The sequence below is a fragment of the Lissotriton helveticus genome, chromosome 12, assembly GCF_964261635.1.
Source record: "Lissotriton helveticus chromosome 12, aLisHel1.1, whole genome shotgun sequence".
Taxonomy (NCBI): Eukaryota; Metazoa; Chordata; class Amphibia; order Caudata; family Salamandridae; genus Lissotriton; species Lissotriton helveticus.
In genome coordinates, this window is record NC_136073.1 from 65,644,968 (window position 1) to 65,667,740 (window position 22,773).

The 22,773-nt window shown below is 46.6% G+C and overlaps 1 protein-coding gene across 1 annotated transcript in view; it reads left to right on the forward strand.

Annotated features, from left to right (window-relative positions):
• The window catches only part of PLOD3 (procollagen-lysine,2-oxoglutarate 5-dioxygenase 3), a 347,896-nt gene that overhangs the window by 267,949 nt on the left and 57,174 nt on the right, over window positions 1–22,773 (forward strand). The window contains exons 8-9 of the mRNA XM_078669457.1: window positions 7,337–7,438; window positions 8,286–8,417. Of these exons, the coding sequence (XP_078525583.1) occupies window positions 7,337–7,438; window positions 8,286–8,417 (234 nt within the window). The remainder of the gene's footprint in view (window positions 1–7,336; window positions 7,439–8,285; window positions 8,418–22,773) is intronic.

The window sequence follows — 22,773 nt, forward strand, 5'->3', positions numbered from 1 at the left end:
TGAGCGGAACAGTTAGAAACCATTCTCTAGATGTATCTAAGTCTAGAACCTCTCTGAGAATTGTTAACACATTTCATATAATCCATATTGAGTTATTGATTTCACATTGTTGTCTAAACACTTGATAACCCGGGTCTAGGGTAAAGGCCAATACCACCCACCGTAACTCTGATCTCCCTCTCCCTTCCCTGCCCCACATTCTCCTGGACCCCAAGCTACCTAACTCTCTTCTTAAAAATAATGCCGAATGGCTTAACTTCCAGCCAGTCACTGAAAGAGACGTCTTCAACATCATCACCAAACTTGAGCCTTCCTCCCACTCCAAAGACCCACTCCCCTCCAATCTTGTCCAAAACCTCAAACACATCATCACCCCTTCCTGGACCGCGATTATCAACACCTCCCTTGCCACCGGCTGTGTCCCCTCTTCCTTGCAACTTGGACAAATCACCCCCATTATCAAAAATCACTGGCGGACCCAAATGACCTCCACAATCTCCGTCCCATCTCCAACCTTCCCCTTCTCTCTAAAGCCCTGGAAAAATGCGTACTTCTCCAACTAGACAGACACATTGAACACTTTAACTTACTTGACCCCTTCCAATCTGGCTTTAGGAGAGGATGCAGTACGGAAACCGCCATGCTCAATATTGTAGACGACATCCACCACTCACTCGACAATGGCGAATCTAGACTTCTGATCCTCTTAGATCTCTCCGCAGCGTTTGATACTGTTAATCACTCTGCTCCACTTAATGTTCTTAGAGATAGATTCGGCCTAAATGGTATGACACACAAATGGTTTGTCTCTTACCTTCAACACCGCACTCAACAAATCAAAGTCCATAACTGCCTATCTAACCCTACCCCCACCTCCTTAGGAGTTCCGCAAGGATCTATCCTCTCTCCCTCTCTTTAACCTCTTCATGGAACCCCTTACACTTATTCTCAAACAAGCCGGGATCAACTACCATCTCTACACCGGCGACACCCAACTCTACTATAAGATTAAAACTCATGCCGACATCATTCACCTCAACAACACCCTCATCAAGATTCAAGCCTGGTTCCACATGAACCACCTGAAACTTAACCCCCAAAAAAAAAAAATTATTCTTTTTTCCCCAAAAAACAACCAGCTCCCCATTCAGAACTGGATCACAGACCTTAATGCCCTCAACTGCTCCTTATCCCTGCCCGCCTCAGTCAAATCACTAGGGATCTCCCTTGACAACCTCCTCATCCTCAAGGTCCACATCGACAATTCTGCCAAAGGGGCCATCTTCACTTTCCGCCACCTTAAGAAAATCAAGCCCTTCATCCCAAGAGACGACTTCAAACTAGCTGTCCAATCCCTTGTCCTCTCTCGAATTGACTACGGCAATGCCATTCTTACTGGAATTCCCAAGATCCACCTAGCACCTCTAAAATATGTTCTCTACCTTGCAGCAAGGCTTATCATTGACTGCAAACGATGCGACCACATTTCCCCTGCCCTCAAAACCCTTAAATGGCTCCCCATTGAAGGTAGGTCCACTTACAAAACGGCCTGCATTACACAGAAAACTCTCCATCAGAACACACCATCCTACCTCACTAACAAACTTAGTAAAGCCGGCTGCTCCCGATCCCTGAGAAGCACTAACTCCTTCCTTCTTATCCCCCCCTACTGAAAAAGAAAACCACTCAGTCTCGATCCTTTTCCGGCAATGCTCCCTGCATATGGAATGCCCTTCCCACTAACCTTTGATGCAATCCTTCCTATTCTAGCTTCAAAAAAGAACTCAAACTACATCTCCTCAATAAATACTGGGGACCCTAACCCCTTTCTGCTCCCCTACACCAGCCACTTCTGTCCGACCGTAGATGCTTCCGCGCCCCCCCTCCCCCCGTGACCAGCCCTACCCGTCCTTCCTCTCATCACATCCCCTCCCTGTCTACCACCCTCGTATTCCCCTGCACCCCCGTCCGTCGTCAACCCTCAGCCCTCATCATCCCTCTCCAACCCCCTACACTTACTGCCCTGCCCTCCCTTTCCTTATCAACTTAACTGACCACTATCTTCCCTTTCCTGACTGCCCTATTTTCCCAGCGCTCTTCTTAATCTTGTGCCTTATGTAATTATAATTATCACTTTCTCCACAGTATGATGTTTTTTGTCTTCCCATATTTATCTTCCTGAAGTCCCCCATATGTTGACTTATATGTTGTGTATATACTATACTGTTATGTTTTTGGGGTCCCTGTTTTTTTGACCGTCTAGCTCACAAAATGTAAAGCGCTCTGATGCCCCCGGGTCCAGCCAGCGCTATATAAAACCTCTAAAATAAAAAATAAAGAAAGGGGTCTTCTTCAGGGCAGAAATGGGAGCTGCCTCTGAGGCCTCAGAGGTTGCTCCACTTCCGACATATCTACCATACTCGCATGTACTGCAACTTCGTTAAGTAGTTTATCTTGAAGAATTGTTATTTCCCTTGCCTATTACGTGGCAGCCGAGCCCTCGGAGCCCCCGGACGGTGCATACTTTGATACAAGTTGGTCTACTGTCTCTGACTGAGACCTTTCCAGCTGCAGCTCCGCCCGTTCATCTTTTATATGTGTTTAACCCTGGAGCCGTTTCTACAGCCTGCAGCTAGCGATTAACGTCTTCCTTCCAAAGCTCGGAGAATAGCGCCACCTAGCGGAAATATTAGAGGTCGGTGAGACCAAAAGGGATGCAGTCCAACAACGCATGTTTGTGCGCCCTCTGCTTGCCTTTTTAGGGCTCGCCTGCTGATGCGCTTCAGCGCATAGCTGGCGAAGCTCTATAGGGGCTTATCCAGTGTTTATCCACTGGCGATTCCACTGGCGATTCCTTCAAGTGCATGTGCTTTTTAGGTCATTGCGCTTGCGCAAGCCCTAAAAAGCGCGTGCACAATGCCACCAGCCGCCTGCCTGCCTGCCTCGCATTACCACATCAAAGGCAGCCCTCCGAGCGCATTTCTCACCCCCTAATTACTCACGGCCGGCCGGCAGGCACATCAAAGGCTGCTGCTGCCGTGACTCGCATTTCTCCTCCCTCCTCCCCTATCACTGCCCAGGCCGGCCGTACTTTCTCTTTACAAGGGCGCCCATTCCTGAATCACTTGAAATCTCTCCACATTATTTGCATTTTGTTAATTAAAAAAATTAACTTCAACACAGCGTTGCACATTTTTCTCGACTTCGGAAGGATGAGTCCCAATCTCATTTGTACAAAGTGTTGTAATGGGATTATTGGAGAGTTAGAGAAACGTGCTCACAAGTTACATTTTTATGCAAATCATCTGAGTAAATAAACAATAGCATGGTGCCGTTTGCGTCCTTGACTTGATCTGGTTTTTATTTTTATTTTGCTATTATTCTCACAAAGGCTAAGAAGGTCTGCCTACTTTAGTATTAAGTGCTATACGTCGCATAAGCAACAGCTAACCATTCACTCACCCACGCAACGCCACTCACCCATGCAACGCCACTCACCCACGCAACGCCACTCACCCACGCAACGCCACTCACCCACGCAACGCCACTCACACACGCAACGCCACTCACACACGCAACGCCACTCACACTCGCAACGCCACTCACACACGCAACGCCACTCACACACGCAACGCCACTCACACACGCAACGCCACACACGCAACGCCACACACACACGCAACGCCACTCACACATGCAACGCCACTCACACATGCAACGCCACTCAGCCACGCAACGCCACTCAGCCACGCAACGCCACTCAGCCACGCAACGCCACTCAGCCACGCAACGCCACTCAGCCACGCAACGCCACTCAGCCACGCAACGCCACTCAGCCACGCAACGCCACTCAGCCACGCAACGCCACTCACACACGCAACGCCACTCACACACGCAACGCCACTCACACACGCAACGCCACTCACACACGCAACGCCACTCACACACGCAACGCCACACACACATGCAACGCCACTCACACATGCAACGCCACTCACACATGCAACGCCACTCACACACGCAACGCCACTCACACACGCAACGCCACTCAACCACGCAACGCCACTCACCCACGCAACGCCACTCTCCCACGCAACGCCACTCACCCACGCAACGCCACTCACCCACGCAACGCCACTCACCCACGCAACGCCACTCACCCACGCAACGCCACTCACCCACGCAACGCCACTCACCCACGCAACGCCACTCACCCACGCAACGCCACTCACCCACGCAACGCCACACACACACGCAACGCCACACACACGCAACGCCACACACACGCAACGCCACTCACACACGCAACGCCACTCACACACGCAACGCCACTCACACACGCAACGCCACTCACCCACGCAACGCCACTCACCCACGCAACGCCACTCACCCACGCAACGCCACTCACCCACGCAACGCCACTCACCCACGCAACGCCACTCACCCACGCAACGCCACTCACCCACGCAACGCCACTCACCCACGCAACGCCACTCACCCACGCAACGCCACTCACCCACGCAACGCCACTCACCCACGCAACGCCACTCACCCACGCAACGCCACACACACACGCAACGCCACACACACACACACGCAACGCCACACACACACGCAACGCCACACACCCACGCAACGCCACTCACCCACGCAACGCCACACACCCACGCAACGCCACTCACCCACGCAACGCCACTCACCCACGCAACGCCACTCACCCACGCAACGCCACTCAGCCACGCAACGCCGCTCAGCCAAGCAACGCCGCTCAGCCACGCAACGCCGCTCAGCCACGCAACGCCGCTCAGCCACGCAACGCCACTCACCCACGCAACGCCACTCACCCACGCAACGCCACTCATCCACGCAACGCCACTCATCCACGCAACGCCACTCATCTATATGCAAAACGAAAAATGTCAAACTCTTCTATTGCGAGACCTATTGCATTTTCAATGCTTGTTTATATGGTTTATTTATTTTATGCGTTTTTGTATAGCGCGTACTTTACACGAAGGTGTCAGAGCGCTTCACAATAGGAACAGAACTGATAAATGAGGAGAACATTACAAGTGAACAAATTACAAAAGCAACCGTTAAGTTACATGAGGCAAAAATGACAATTGTGAGCAAACAAAATACAAGAGGTAGCAAACGGTGCATTACAGGAGGAAAAAGTGACATATGTGCAGGTTACAAAAGCGTACAAAGTACAAGTAGAGGTATAGTGCTGCAATATATGGCAGACACTCAAACACAAAAACAAATGTTACGTAGGCAGTGGTGGCACTTGTGCAAGAATCTAAAGCAAACAAAATGTAAGAGGTAGCAAATAGTGTGTTACAAGAGAAAAGTGGCTTGTGCATGTTACAAACGAGTACCAAACAGAGGTAGAAGGATAATACTGCAATAAATGGCAGAACACACTGGGAAGGCACTTCCATAGTCATGGAGAAAAGGATTCTCTATAATGGAGGGTCTTCCTTCAGATAATAGAGAGGGTGTGAATTACATTTGGAAGTGTCTTTGAAGGAGGAGAACTTTGAGGTCAGTTTTGAAGGCCTGGGAGGAGGTGGTGGTCCAGAGCTGAGGCAGAAGGGAGTTCCAGATTCACACTGCGTTGCCTGAAAAGGATTGGGCCATCGATCTTTCCTTGAATAATGCCCCCAAGTCCCAGAGCAAGGAGCCCCATGGCAGATTGCTGCGTCGCGGTGCCAGTGTTCTGAGCTCCGAAGAAGGACCTTCCTGTTGGTGCAGTGGGGCACTCGTGGGGTGGCCGTCAGTACGGCTGATGCTGTTGACCGATGCACAGAGGCCGGGGTAAAGTAGTGCGCGTGACCCTGCTGGGCTAATTAAAGTCCATTGCTGATTGAGAGGCAAGCATTCTGTGCTGATTGAGAGGCAAGCATTCTGAGAAGGCAGGTTAATAAAGAGGTAGGAACAGGGCTTTAAGTGGGATGAAAAACCTGGGAGGTCTTTCAAAGGGGCGTGGTCAATGTAATTAAGGGCGTGGCTTAAAACCACATAAAATAAAAATCTCTTCTTAGCATAGTGTGCCCCCCACCCCCTTCCCCACACCCCACTGGTATTTTGCTGTTTGGTATTTTGCTATTTCTGTCATTGCATCCAGATCGTAACGTCATACCTACAACAAATAAGAGCTATTGGGCTTTGTCAATGGTTGTTAGATGCATAAGATAAATAAGCAGCAACTATAGCTTGCTATATAATAATGAAAAAACTTCCACTTATAGCCCTGGTGACATTACAACAATGTTGCTGCTCCTCATTTTCAAGAAGAAAAGGGCAATACATAGAGAAAATTACTCTCTTTAATGGATTTCCCTTCCCCCTACACGCTCACCTGGCATGACGTCATGCCGTAAGGTCTCCACTAGTGAGAAGTGAGCAGTGTGAGCAGCGCCCATCGATGTGCCTACTGTCACTGCAGTCCAGAAAAAAAAGGACCGCCTGTGCCAGGGCTCAAAACAGAGCCCGATAGAGACCTGTTTCAAGGCCCCCTTTAAAAAACTGCTGATGTTCAGCACCGTTGAGACCCGGACCACTTAAAGCCCTGGGTAGAAAGGTAGTGTAGGAGTTCAGTTCCATCTGAAGAGGATGTGCGAGGGAATTGTCCCGATGGTAGGTGGGATAGCATTTCAGGTTTTAAGGGCGGCGCCAAAGAAGGATTGCTTTAGAGTTCTTGGGGATAAACCATTCAGGATGCCTGTGTTGTTTCTCCCATGGCTATTCCGGGTTCTGGGGATATTTTGGCTCCAATGTACAGCCTTTGTTTTCGCAGGTGGTAAATTGTGTGGGGGTGGGGGACAGGGTGAAGCCTGGTCTGAGGGTGGCAGGGGTCCAGGCAGGCTCGCCTGTGGCTGAGGCAGTGCTCCGTGATGCAGGAAGGGGTCAGGTGGGGTGCCGCCTGTGTCTGCCCGCAGCCTCTGCCCTGGCATTGAGTGGGTTTACCTGGGCTTGCATCTGGTAAAACCTGGCCCCTTGTCGCATCTGGTAATTTGACGCGAGAGAACAGCGGGCCATATGGGTAGCATTCTTTTAATAGTGCCTCACACTCCTAGGGTTACTGAATGGCCGAGATCCCATCTGTTCCCTGCTTAGAGCAGAGTCAAGTCACAAAGGGGGTCACAGGGGTGGTTGTTGGACCTCATAAGATGCTGCAGCGCTCAGTTTCACAGTTCCCAGTCATCATACAGACAAAGGACTCCCAGTTTAAAGATGCTCAGTGCTATTTCTGCTGTGAAATGGACCGTAGTGCACACAGAGTCTAAACTGGATGGCGTGGACCCTGAAACCTTGTCTCTTTCTTCCACAGCTGCAGTTAAACTACCTGGGCAACTATGTGCCGAATGCCTGGACGTATGAGGGCGGCTGCGAGATCTGCGGCGACGGGCTGTTGGATATGTCCGGAGTGGAGGTATGAGTAGCGGATGGGTGGACTCCCACTCACAGTGTGGAAGCGGCTCAGAGTCCTAGTGCATGCCTTCATCCACCCTGCTTGGTTTCTTACTTACGCCACCACTGCATTTTCCAATGGAACCCTGTGTAACATCCTAGCTAGGGCCAACCTGCCTTCCGTGCTTTTTCATACCATACACTGGTGCAAGGGTGGCTCCCACACTACCCCTGGCAATACCGTACACTGCCTCATCCTGCCCGGAGGTATCTCTGCATGCCACACACTGCAGTACTGGATGTACACATGGCCAGGGAATCATAACATCAACTGGTACATTGCAAATCAGGCCTCATTGTCAATGTATATAAACACACACCAATACTGCACAATGGCCTTGCTTGCTAACGTGCTGCAAACCTGTGCATCGTCCCAGCTTGAGTAAACATGGGTCACCTGTTACGCTTTGCAGACCTCCACCTCCACCTCACATCACTGATCTTTGATACCTGAGAGCCCCTTCCGGGTTGTAATTACCATCCCCATCATCACATTAAGTGATGGGCAGCCCATTGCAACTGGGCATTAAGCTCTAGTTGGTCATTAGCAGCCATCTCAAAGTTGATTCACAGACCCATACAAATGATAATGAAGCTGCCAACCCCACCCCTCCCCGCAGGAGTGCTAGCAAGTCCGGCATCACCCTACTTCTAGTTCATCTTGCGGCTGGTGACTATGATGTCCATTTGGGGCCCTTGTTTTCTTTGGAAGGTGGGAGAGAAAGAGGGGGGGACAGCTACTGACTGAACAAGTGTGTTATTATTTGGTCCTGTGTAGTGACCAGTCTTTCTTTGCTCTCTTGTTGCAGGAGGACATGCTTCCCCAGGTGCTCTTTGGGGTCTTCATTGAGCAGCCCACGCCGTTCTTGCCCGAGTTCCTGGAACGGCTCATGACCCTGGACTACCCACCCAGCAAACTGCAACTCTTCATTCACAACAGTGTAGGTATCTGGTGGGCGGCTTCATCTTCGGCACCTTAACTTGTATCAGGTCATATAATACGGCCCTTCCAAACGACTGAGCATTGAGAGCCATGAAACCTGTTACTGATCCATGCCATCGAAGAATTGTGAATCTCGAGGTGTGCTGTTCCTAGCAGAAGGAAGGAAAATGGGTTTGGAGACCCAAATGGAAAGGGGAATATCTCCTGTAAGGAGCAAGGGCCCTCACACACCCCGGGTGGTGTCATGCTTCATCATAGGGCAGCTCCTCGTTGGGCCGGCACTGCAATGCCCAACGGGCCCCACAGGGGGGCTCTTTGCCGGAGATCTTTTCCCCATGGTTTTAGCCGTAGATAAAGTGGGTGTGTGTGGGAACCGTGTTGTATGTACAAGAGTGAGTAGAGTATGGGGTGGATACGTTTAAAAATAACTGAGAACTAGCTGTATTAACTTTATTTAGCTGGTTTCATGTCATGATTAAAACCTGTGATATTTGCATAAAGAGATTATAATGGTCTCATCAAGTGTTATGAGTCAGGATAATGGTCAACATGTTTCATGCCCTATGTGTCATAAGGATCGTGGCATTTCATCAGGACCTAGATACCCTACTTGCTACTCATAGATGGGTGGCACTTATATATGTGTAAAGAAATTATAACCATACCCTCACCAAAATTCACCAACTGCAACAAGGTTCCTACGGAGTAGGGACCATAGTTACTGGGGAAAGGGCCGGTGCTCCGGAGTTTCGGGACGCTCACTGGGGTTATGACCCACTCATCAGTGGTGGTTGCACTCCGTGACTGACCTACCCTCCGTGGATCAGGAGTCCTGTGACTCTGGAGCTCTGGCCCGTCCCCACTGTAACTACGTTCCCTACTCAAGAGGAGGAGTGCTGGTGTCCAGAGGGTTAGTGGAAATTCAGTCGTGATTGAGGTAGGCTGGTCCTAGGTCGTGGAGGGCTTTGTAGGTGTGCGTGAGGATCTTGAATTGGCATCTCTTCTAGATGGGGAGCCAGTGGGGGTCTCTCAGGGGGTGGGGGGCAATGTGGGTTCGTTTGGGGAGGTTAAGGATAAACATCTTTTTCTTTAGATCCTGCCATGAATTATCACTGGTCCCCTGACATTGAGGGATAATTCATCACAGGCAGTGAATCAGTCAAGTTGATGCAGTGCAGGATAGGCAGGGTTGCTGGTAAGTAACTGATACTGCATGCAGTGTTACGTAGAATGATGCACGTGCTGTCATGAAATATACCCTGCTGCCTTACAAGGTGAGATCATTCATAATATCTTCTGAATCAGTAGAAGGGACCAAGGTGGATAACCAATGTTAAAGATCAGAACCGCCATCCTACCTGTCTGATACCTTCTGGCCTACGACTGATGCTCCATGAAGATCTCCCCATGATTTGTCTTCTATTTGTTGTCCGGGCCCGACCTCTGGCTAGTAGTGTAATGTGGATTATAGTCTCCGCAGGGGCCACAGGCCAGAAGCAACACTCATTCATGTTTATTTCAGACATATAAAAATTAATCCATAAAGCATAGAAATATAACAAAGAAATACAATTAGACATCTAAAAATGTATGTACAGTTCCAAAGAAGCACTGAGTGTTGCCCGAAATTGACTCTGACAGCAACACAATGGAGCACAAGAACCTAATGCTGTTTGAAAGATAAAATGAAGACCATGTTAACATCCTACAATCTCTGCCAATTTCTTCTTTTTCTAGCTCTCGTTTACGCTCCATGGATTGTTGGCCCTATTACACATCCACTGTTCCTGTATGTTCCGCATTGAGGAATTCTCAAGAGTATAACATCTGCCTTTCTCATAGTATTTTGGCGAGAGGTGCATCGAAAATTAAGAACCCCACTGTAATCATCGCAGACACCAGTGTCAGTTACTATGAAGACCGCGCCACTTTACAGAGAGAGTAAAAAAGCTGAATGTCGTCAGAAAAAAAATATATGGTACTTCCACCACCACACTAACGACAGTTTATGCTACTAGTCTCTGGGTACATTATGCAAGAGAAAACATGGAGGGCCTTAAATCCTTCACAGAAGATCTACAGGGACACAATAGGCAGGATTTTGACAAGATGGTGCATGATGCTAATCTTGTCCTAAATCAAGTAATCAGTGGCGCTACTGATTCGGCAGAGCTAGCAACATGTGACTGTTTCCATAGCCTTACTCTGCATCTCTCTTCCTGGTTACGCTTGACCTCCTTAAAACTTGATACACAACCGAAAATTCTGATTGTTGCATTTTCAGCTCTTCATTGTTCAGGAGACACACTGATGAAGTAATGCTGAGGAAGAAGGATGAGGCTGAGACCCTAAAAGCAGTGGGTTTTGTTGAGAAGAAGAAATTCTTCAAGTTACACTTAGGCCCAGAGACCTCTGTTATTATCCTTGGAGGGTTCAGTCCCATCGCTGATCCCATTAACCACACCAACAACCTTATCAACAGTGCCAAAATACCCTTAGCAAAAGAGAGGATCTAAGGGCAAATCATCTCCAATTCAGCCACCCAATTCTTCAGGGCGATAGCTCACCAGTGGTCACCGATAACTTCTACCTTCTTCCTTGTCCGGTAACCACTCCAGTAGGAGGAGCAATATTGAGGCACTGGGTAGAGTGTGGTAGGATTGTAAATGGGTACTCATGGTTGTAACGAATGGGTACTCTCAACGTTTCAAGGCCCCTTCACTGCCTAATTTACCAAAATCTGCTTCAAAACCCCAATTACAATGCAAGAGTAACTGGGACGACAAACTATGCATGTCAATGACTGCAAGGCAGTTTCTTACGTGGTGGAGCAAGAGGGCAAATCTACTTCAAGGAGTCCCTTTCCAACAGGAATATCCAACTCTAATTATTGCGACTTGCTTCTCTTTCAGGATGATGCGCTTACCCATGAGCTCCGTCTGTACACGGCAATCGATCAGAGAGGGAGACCCCTTCACATCCGTTCCCAAGGGCCCATGGTACTGCACCGAGCCTGCAAGGTTTTCCTAACATCTTTGACAATGGGAAACATTCTTATTCAAATAGGCAACAGGACCACCATGCACTACCCAAACAAGCACGGGTAATGCGATCCAGCCCTATATCACTGGATTTGCAGAGGATCTGGTTGTGGGCCATGGCCAGGCGCCTTTCAGTGAAGGCAATACAGTTACCAGGAAGACAGAACCAAGCCTGCTTTATGAGGAAATCATAAATGAGGCCTAGACAAAATTCTTAATCAAATCTTTGTAGACAGGAGCTTTCTAAAGGTGTCTTCGCAACATTTCAAAACAAAAAAGGCCAAGCTTTTCGCTTCCAGAACCAGGTTCATTGGGTTGTGGTAAATAAATAATTAATTACCGGTACTATTTTTCTATGCATTCAATAAAACAGATAGCTCAATAAATAAGAGGCAGGATCCGGGATATCTGAGTTTAACAGGCTTTAATCAGGCATAAGGGAAGGGACAGGATCGGAACAGCCTGAAATAGAATGGCACGAGTGGCAGCTGCAACGTCTCATTAACAGTACATAGTATATATAGGAAAACATTATAATTGCATTGATTACAGTAGGCGTAACAAGTGACAAACGTAAGATAAGAATACATGGGCGGAAAAAGAAGGCGTGTACAAAGACATGTGATGAGAACGTCACAGAAGTGTCATAAATGGGTGGATACATGGAGGGGGCTACCTGGGCAGCTGGAACCTTTAACCTAGTGGTGCGCGCAAACGGACCATGACGTGTAACTGGGGAGAGCTGGGGGGCTCTGACTTCTGCACTAGAAGAGGAGACGAAAGTCTGAGATTTCAGGACGACATGTACCTATAGCATATCTGGTATCTTGTGTTTGGAGTACATGTTGATAGAATCTAAAAGTTATCAGGGCAAAGGCTACTTGACACTAAGGCTGGTGCATGCATATATTCTACATGTATTGCGTGTGCTGTGAATCTTCTATGGATATTAATTCAGTAATTCACTTGCATGGAGACAGGAAGACTAGACTATAGCTGAAGCTGTTTATGCGGTTCGTTAACTTAGGAATGTGAAGACGAAGAGCTGAACTGATAACTAGAGGCATAACATATTCTTGGCAGACAGGCAGGCAGAGCCAGGCCGGGCACCACGCTGCGCGGCAGGAAGTAAGTGAAGGGTCAGGGATGCAGGTGGGGGCTGCATCGCTCCTCGGAGTGAATTCAGGAGACTGGAGCTTGAATCTGGTGTTCAGGCCCTTTGAGGCCTGGAAACGGGGACAATGCGGTGAATTAACGTGCACAATGTAAAACGTTGGCAACATAGGCCTAATACTCGTTGCTTTCACGAGAACTGGAAACTGGCATACTAACGTTGGACACAACTACAATTGCGTCTTTAATCGATCATAGGGGGATATATGCATATCGATCATGCACATATAACATAGGATGGGGAACACGTAGGCACATATGACAAGGCAAAATTCAATTTTCCTCATTCCCTCCTTGTGCCCTACGTTTCCATCAGGAAACATCAATATTCATGATACCATCTATCTGTTCATAGAGCATCATTTGCTCGTCTCGAATTGTCTTGGAACGGGACTTTGGACTTGGAATACAAGAGGTAGCACACAAGCCGCAAATCGCAGGGCCACATTGTAAACATAGGCAACAACTGAATATGATCATTACTACTATACCTAAGAATGACAATACTTTCCATCCCCAGGCAGATATTATACTCCAGAGCCAACCGGACCATGTCCAGGTGCCTGGATTCTGGTGTAACTGATGGGCTATTTTATGAAGTCTGGTTATAGCTGAATAAACAGACGGTGCGTTATTAGGAATGAAAATGCAGCAACTAGATCCGATGACTCTACAAGCTCCTCCCCTATCGGCCAGTATGACGTCAAGGACGAGACGATTTTGGAGCACGACAAATCTCATAGCAGATTGCTCTTCAGTTAAGTTACCTAGAGCGGAAGTAGTCTCATTCACTACTGCTTCAAGAGTTCTGGTTAGCCTACGTATTAACTTACTATTCTGGACAGGACCTATGAAGAAAAAGAAACCTTTATTGAAGTCTTGATACTGTTCTAATGCAGTTTCAGTTTGATCGACAATTGGGGACTCGGTCTCCCTTCTATGTCTAACGTGTACTAGATGTGTGTTTCTGTGATAATCGGATGGGGCTAGGAAAACTGGTGGCAGTAGGAAAGCAATGTAACATGTTCCATCCCAATCTTGGGGCAGACGTACATATGCGGTCTGACCACATACAAAATACGAATGACGTGAGGCTTTGAAAGTAGATTTCCCACTGTCACTATACTCGACCACAGTAGTACAATCACTATGTCCTACATGTACTGAACCATTCTTTCTGACACATAATTCGCCTTTCACTGGTAGAACTGTAATAGCAGGCAAATCTGGAGTAGTCTCGGACTGAACATTCAAAACCATGAAATTCGAGGAATAATTACCTAGATCATATACTTCATTTTCTAGATCTAACCCTGTTCTATGGGAAAGACCTTCTTTGTCTGGGAAACATGTTCTATTCAGAAGGGACATATCGTTTGAGGATGACGTTAACGTGGACCATGCTCCACACGAACCATTGTGTGAAAATGGATAAGGAAAGAGTGGCAGAACTCCCTTCGGTGTCTGGAAAGGGGGGAGTCGACCACACACCCAACAATTAGTGGCATTGCTGGTCTGGTGTGAATAGTGTAACATTCGGATAAAAGTATTGTTGCGCATGGCAAGACGATAGGATAACTCGTGAGGAGGCAGTTCACTAAAAGTGTGCTCTACTGTAACATTAGAAAACATATGTACATGTGAATCAATAGGAGGAAAATAGATATATAAAACATAACTTATGCCTGTAATCGTAAGACTCAGAAATAACAAAAGTAATAGAGTAATAATGCATCGACTTAGAAGATTCTTTCGATAACGTATTCTCTTAGAGTTTCGACTAACTCTCTCACTATGCGGGTCTATCTCATACATGTCAGGAACCTGTCTAACCGTTTCACCCGAGAGGGACTTAGACAATTAAACTGGCTGACTTACTAGACCGTAATTTTTCTTTATACTCCTGCTGCGGAGTTTTCTCTAACAGGGGAAGTTTAGAGTCAGTATCTGGGCAGTCCTTAAGAACGGGGCAGTCCTTGAAAAAAGTCTTTGGGTGGAGTCCATGAAATCGCTTCACATGACTGGAATGCAGCCACCCTTTACGACCCTCGACCTTGATTGCCGTCCTTGTTGTCATCAGAACGAGTCTTGGTTCTTTCCATCGGGGCTGCAGCGGACTTGAACGATCAAAATTTCTAACCAGAACGAGGTCGCCTGGTATGACCTTGTGCGGTTTCACTTGGGTGTTGTCTGGAAAAGCAGCGGCGACCTGTGAACGACAAGAGAGTAGTGCAGACATCAAGGAAGCCAGGTAATCTGTCAGCATATTACTGTCAACATCTGTAATTGTACGTGGTCTAGGTGTACCCCACATGTTTGGGGGACGACCAAAAACTACCTCATAAGGAGACAGACCTGAACGGGAGTGAGCGACCATTCTCATGTAAAAAAGGGCGACTGGCAGTGCTACCATCCAATCTACGCCTTTCTCTGCTCATACCTTGGCAATGCGGATTTTCAGGGTCTGATTATGTCTCTCTACGAGGCCAGCTGCCTCGGGATGTCGTACACAATGGAACTTCCACTGGTACCCTAACAGAAGAGATACTTGTTTCATGAGTTCGGATGAGAATGGCTGGCCGTTATCTGAATACACGACCCTAGGTAAACCATAGCGGGGGAAAAACTCACGAACCAACTGCCTGGCAGTGGTCGCGGCAGTGTAATCTGGGACTGGATATGCTTCTGTCCATCTGGACAAAGCGCATACAACTACGAGGACATACTTGAAACCTCGACATCGATCCATCTGAATATAATCCATCTGGAGGACTTCAAAAGGGTGGTCAGGAGGATGGAATCCACCTTGTTCCACCGGGACACCTTTACCTGGATTGAACTGACAACAGATCATGCAGGTACGCACTTTCTGCTTGGCTGCTGCTCGTAAATGCTTGTTAAACCAAAGGTTCTGAATACTGTCTAACATGGCTTTTTCTCCTAAGTGTGCTGGACTATGTGCGGTGTTAATAATGACTTGAACCATAGAGTCGGGGAGAAACCAAGTGGCTTTTCCCTTCGTCAACCATCCCTGATCTGTCTGGACCCCTCCTTGTTCAGACCATTTCTTGATTTCGTCTGGGGTAGCATGTAACTGTATATCTAGTACGTCTTGTGTAGGGTCCTTAACTGTCATACAAGTCGTCTGAACTGGAACGTCTGTCTGTGTCGTGTTAACTGGAATGTCTGGAGTCTGAGCTGTAAGCTTGGCTGTTCGATCTGCCAGGTCGTTACCCTGGGAAATGATGTCAGTGACTTTCGTATGTGCCTTGCACTTCATGATAGCGATAGCTGTCGGTAAATGTATTGCATCTAACAGAGCTTGAATGAGGGGGCCATGCTGAATCTTGGTTCCATGAGAAGTCATGAAACCTCTTTCTTGCCAGAGTACTCCAAAGTCGTGTACGACTCCGAATGCATAACGTAAATCTGTGTATATATTTACTTTCAGGTTCTTAGCTCGTATGCAGGCTTGAGTCAGAGCGACGAGCTCTGCTGCTTGAGCAGACAGGGTGTCAATACGATGTGTTTCTATAACTTCAGTTTCAGTAGTCACTGCATACGCGGCTACTAGTTCTCCTATACTTGTCCTCATACATGAACCATCCACATAAAGTGTCAGGTCTGGATCAGGTAATGCAATGTCTGTCAAGTCTTGTCTTGGCTTTGTCATGGTGTTAACAACTTCCACACAGTCATGTGTGGCAGGATTCGAAGTAACTGAGGGTAACAGTGTAGCGGGATTTAAAATGTTGCAGCGTCTGATTTCTATGTGTGGCTGAAACAATGTCAGTTCATAACCTGTTAATCGTGCAATTGTCAAGTGCTGTGTCTGTGTTCGGTTTAAAAGAACTTCCACGGAGTGTGGAACTTGTACTGTCAGGGAGTGTCCTAACACTATGGAATCACTTTGTCTGATAGCTAGAGCTGTGGCTGCAACGGACTTGAGGCACGCAGGCAGAGCCTGGGCCACCGGATCTAATGTGCTAGAGAAATAAGCACAGGGCTTGTATTGTCCTGCTTGATCTTGTGTGAGAACAGATAATGCAGTACCATCACGTTCAGTGACAAAAAGTGTAAAAGGCTTACTGTAGTTTGGTGTTGCTAGAACAGGTGCTTGGCATAAAGCTTTCTTTAACTCATTAAAAACAAGTGTATGTTCCTGGGTCCAAGGGAGGACAGTCGATGTGGCTGCCTCCTGTGTCGTTAACTGTATCAGTGGCTTGGCTAGATATGCATACTGAGGAATCCATTGTCTGCAGTAAGAAGTGAGGCCGATAAAAGCTCGTACCTCCTTCTGTGTCTTGGGCTGTGGAAGATGTGCTATTAACTGGATACGGTCTGGTGTCAACTGCCTACCCCACTTGGACAGTAAGTGTCCAAGGTAGACCACTTGCTGGACACAGAATTGCAGTTTCGAAGGGGACACCTTGTGCCCCATCTCGGCTAGAAAATACAAGACTGTAAGTGACGCACGTTCGCAGTCACGTTCAGAACGGGCTGTGATCAATAGATCATCGACATACTGGAGTAGGGCAGTGTCAGTCGGCATATGAATATTGTCTAGTTGTCTTTTAAGTGCTTGACTGTAAATGCTAGGACTTTCTGTGAAACCTTGAGGAGCTCGTGTGAATTTATAGCTCCTTCCATTTAAACAGAATCCGAAAAGGAATTGGCTGTCTGGATGAATGGGAACACTAAAGAATGCGTTCTTGAGATCTATAACAGTAAAAAACGTAGCTTCGGAATCAATGGCAGTCAATAGGGAAGAAATATCTGGAACCACTGGGTACTGGGGTATGATACATTTATTAAGTTCTCGAAGGTCAATCACTAATCGATAAACTGGAGGTGCATTGGGATCAGTACGTTTTAAATTCGGAATGATAGGAGAATTACATACATTGGAGTCAGTTTCTACAACTACTCCTTGAGCAATGAGCTCGTCAATAATTTTTGATAAGGCTGCTACAGCCTCAGGTGGCAATTTGTACTGTCGGATTCGTGGTAATACAACACCTTGCTTCAGAGTGACACGATAGGGTGTAATGTGCATACAACCTACATCAGTTGGACCTTGCGCCCATAAATGCTGTGGTACATTCAATAATCTTGGATCAAAATCACGTAACACATAATGACCTTTAAAATCTCGTAAGAACAGTCTCACTCCTTCTGGGGAGCAGCATATAACTGCTCCTAATTCTTTCAGTGTCTTTATGCCTAGTAAATTTTCTGGACATGATTTCGTGAGTAACAAGTCTGTAGTTCGGGACAATGGACCGACTTCTAGGGTAACTGGTTTCGATATTTCATTAACAATAGGCTTTCCTGAAAATCCAAGGGAAACATTTCTAGAGCCTGAGAGTGGAGCCCCTGGAACCTCGTCATGACTGATGGTAGTCCTACTTGCCCCTGTATCAATCAGAAACTTTCTGTCTTTCCCTAATACTTGACTGTATACATAGGGACCCTCTTGATCTACAGGAATCTCGATGAGAGGCAAGCCAACCTCCCTCTCTAGGCTGTTTCATGAATACGGCTGATAATCTGGATACTCTGACTGTGCATACTGGTACATCTGCTGGGTAACGTGTTGTGTGGCAGCGATAGGCTGCGGTACTGTAACTGTCTGTTGTGCGTTCTGCGGTGGCTGGGAAGTCTGTGAAACTTGTTCTTGTCTAGGTGGACGTGGTCTCTCTTTTGTCTTACCAGTAGCTATGTTGTGTTTCAGAACTGCACATTCGTTTATATAATGACCTGGCTGTTTACAGTAATTGCATGTCCCTTTAACAGGAGCTGTAGAATGACTAGCTTGACTCGGACCCCTCTTCTGACTGTCTTGTGGAACAGACTGTGCAACTAGTACTTTCATTTTCGTGTCTTTCATACGTCTTCTTTCATGTTCCTGCTCCTCCCTGATTCTGTTCTGGTGGTATTGTAGCATCTGGAGCATTTGTGACGGAGTATTAGCTTGCCAGGTACTTTCGACCTTCAGTACTCGATTTTTAACTTGTGGTAAAGAATTCTCAACTAGTTTGGTAACAAAAAGATGTGGATACGATTCACTACTTGTTTTCAGACCACTATTAATAATGAAACATTTCTCAAATCTAGAATAAAAATCACTAGTATCTTCGTCTTGTTTCTGTTTACAGGCTGAGATAGCATCCCAGTCTTCCTTTTTCGTGGCTAGTAATCTTGGCAAGACTTGTATTAACAATTCGGGCAATGCTTTAGCTTTATCCCCAAGACCGGTACCTGGAACTCGTGTGTTATCTTCAGTCTCTAAGGCGGTCCAATCTATCTTTTTCTCTCCCACCTCCCATTCTTTTTCTTTGAGTTTTTCATATATGCCCGCAGGCAACAGGACCTTTAACATTTTAATGATATCAGGATACGTGTATTCTCCCATACGGAGCATGTCCTTTAATTCACGATGGAACCCTGCTGGATCCTTATCGTGACAGGGTATTAACTTTTTCATTTCTAGAAGTTCTATTTTCGTGATAGGGGTGTAAACAAATACTCGTTCTAGATCACCCCCCTCTCCCTTAACTGGATGAACTTCTCGCAACGGATTCTGTCTGTCTATGTAGAATGATTTTCTTTCTGGGGGTGGAACAGGAACAAAATTGTGAGACAACGGACCATCCCGTTGTCAAAATGGTAATGTTCAGCACCCTTTCACTGTGAACCCGCTATGGTTCTCTTCAGGTAAATCCATAAACAATAATAATCCAATTCACTGTTTTTGTTTCAAGATTCTCATATTTATTGATTTCATTTCATCATTTTGATTATTTGCGTTATTTTCACGACATTTGGTATTGACATTTCCCATTTACCCAATGCATTTCGGGTCTATAGTGACCCTTCTTCCGGGGTCTCTGTCAGAAAAATCAAGAAAACTGCAATCAATGTCACAGCCATCTCAGTGTGTACAACTGTTATTTAAGTAAACATTTTAGCATTCTAGTGCATGCAAAAATTCTGCGTCTTCACAAATTATATAACATTCAACCCTAGCCCATTAGGTGAATGCCTCACAGTAATACGCTCTGTATCTTAAGGGATTACGTCCCCGAAAACGACCGTCAAAATTGAATCAAGTTACCAACTCAACTCTAAAAGTGTTCTGTTAAACACTGTGTCCAGCCTGATGTACTTGCTCTAAATAAAGAATAAGCAAACAAAAAATCCAAAAGTTTCTAGCGCATAACAAACAAACATCCTACTCTTCGTTCTTACTTACTCGGAAATGTGCCTGTCTTCAGATTTTCAAAATATCGACCAATCCGCTACTAGCTCACATAGGAGGAACGACTTTAAGCTGCGTGCTGCACTGTGATTGGATACACAAGCGGTCACGTGACCGCCATCACGGACTCGATATCAGCCCTCATCTAATTCAAAAACTGGTTAATGCGTGTAGTTCACTGAATGTAATAAGGCTAAACAGTCTAAAGGGTTGGTCTCTCAAAGTGAAAATACGGAGATTACGATGTATTTATGAATTACTAACTGCTGTACGCGCTATATCACAAACTATATGTGTATGTTCATAACACACTCTAATGAACAGGAACAAAATGTGGATTCAGGAACGTTCTGTATTTGTGGCGCTGTTCTAAAATGACACTAATTAAATCGGTACCTAGACCTTTCCATCTGTTTAGGAGTAACTCGTTCAGTACATCATACAAAGGACCTGGATCAGAATGCTGATCCTCATACAGTGTAATGAGGTGCTGGATCATATACATACCCACCAGACGCTGCTCGGCTGGGGGCAGTTTCAGAAACGTTTGGGCCACTATTTCATCTGGAAACGTGGCAGAATCACTAGTCCATCGAACAGCTGATCGGGCTAGTTCTTGTTCATGCATGGTACTAAGTTCACTATAACCTATTCGTAGTTTCAGAATTTTATCAGTAACCTGGAATACTTGTTCAAGAGAACACTGTTCTGGTACAGGAGGAGGAAAAGCTTTCTTGTAATCTAAACGTGAATGTCGGTCGGAAAGTCTAGTTCTACCTACATACGCTATTCTGTCGGGATTCTCGCTGTCTACCTCTTCACTTGAAGAGTCATTCTCTTTCTCGGTTGCTCTTTTTGCTTCCTCCTTCTGGTGTATACTTATAATTTCCTTACGAATTTTCCTGTACATACTTTCTATACTACCTTGTGTCTTGTGTTTTCCCTCGGCTATATTGTCACTCCACCTAGTCAGGGCTTTCATCTCGTCTTTGTCTTTATCAGGATAGTCCTGTTCTCTTATTAAACAGTTAATCATAAATTGCAAAATCATACTTTGAATCTCGACCTTTCTGTGTGCCATAGCTTCGTGAATACTTTCTGAATGCTCCCCTGTACGGATAAAATGATATATTCTGTCTAGATGTTCTTTCATGTCAGGCAGGGAGGCCAAAAAGTTGGCAACCCTTCTTAAACGTACTGAGTATAATATCATGTGACCTTCGCCTGGAACTGAATCATATATGCAGTCAGTAAGGTGTCGCTTGAGTTCTGCGTATGTAGTCACTTTTGGCGTACGCTGTAACGCTGCGTCTCTCAGCGTCATTCGTTTTACTTGAGGCGGGGTGGTAGGAGCACCTCCCCCCGCTGCTCCTGAACTGGAATCGTCAGTTAATACTGAACGTGCTGGTAAAGTAACTGGCAAGACACGTGGTGTGGACTGGTCCGGGGGTACTGGCACATTAACGGGATCCCCGGGACCAGTGGCTGGAGGAACAGGAATTACATTATTAACAGGGTGCTGGGGGTGAGCAGGCGGAATAGGATTTGCATATTCTGGGACTGTATCGTCCAAATAGGACGAAAGAAAAATTTCAGCTGCAGTCGGTTTATGACGTAGCTTAATCGGGACCAATGGTGGCGGTAAATTACAGGGTGCTTCCGGGGTTGCCTTCGGCAAGCCCTCGGCAAGAAGAGGATACATACCTTTAATAAGGGCATTTCTCTGTCTGTCTGACTGTTCTGCTCTAACTCGTTCACCTTCTTCTAGAAGTTCCCTTTCTTGGGCTTTTTCTGAGGATTCCCTACTTAATTCTGCTTTTCTGAATTCTTTTTCGGTTCTCCTATGAGATTCTTTGCGCCATAACTCGATGGCATCTTTCTGGGACTGTCTGGCTTTATTTTTCCATAATGCTTCTTCTACTCGCATGATGCACTCGGCATCCCATGTACCTGATACAGGCCATCTATATTTCTCTTCAAGATTCTTTGTATAAACCACCATAAGTCTAGGTATAATATGGCATCTAAGCCATGCTTGTGATACATAAAATGTCCAGGACTGTCCCTAGGAGGGACAGGAACTGCTTCTTCGAGTAACCCTTTTCTGGTTTTTATCTGACGTAACTTTGAAAACAGAGGCATTTCGGAGTTGTACTTGAACTGAACACAATACACAATAATCACAGTAATGAAATGGCAAACAAATCACTCATACCACGACATAGAAATACATTAATAACAGTTCGAACAGAATGATACACTGAAAACATAACACTTGAATTTCTCGAGAACGGACTTACTAGAATTACTGGATGCACTGCTAAAACAGTACAGAACATACCGGTCTCATAAAGAGACACGTCATACCGTATCCACCTAGGTGAATACTTCGGACTGGATCTGTGTACCCAAACCCATCGGACCAGGGACAAACTAATGAACCTGTCTAGATACTTCCCCCGCAACGGTACTCACCGGGAAGCAGAATTGAAGGCCTCGGACTGGACTGGACTGCTACGACGTCTGGTTACTACGCATGCGCTTCGAACTTCGGACTTCAGAAACAGGTGGGCCTCCGGATACCTCGGACCTTGCTCTCTCGGCTTGGGCTCTGGTCGGGACGAACCGCATTCCTCACCGCCTCGTCTGGATGCCGGACCGCAGTCTCCGTCTCCTCCGTGGGCCTGAGGGAGACTTGATGAAGCAGAAATATCTGCACGTGCACGGTAGAGTTCCGTCACGGCTGCAGAAGGGTCAGGGGGCCTGCGTTACATCGCCGGCGCGTGGGGAAGGGGCTCGTTCCTATTCGGGCGCCATTATGTGGTAAATAAATAATTAATTACCGGTACTATTTTTCTATGCATTCAATAAAACAGATA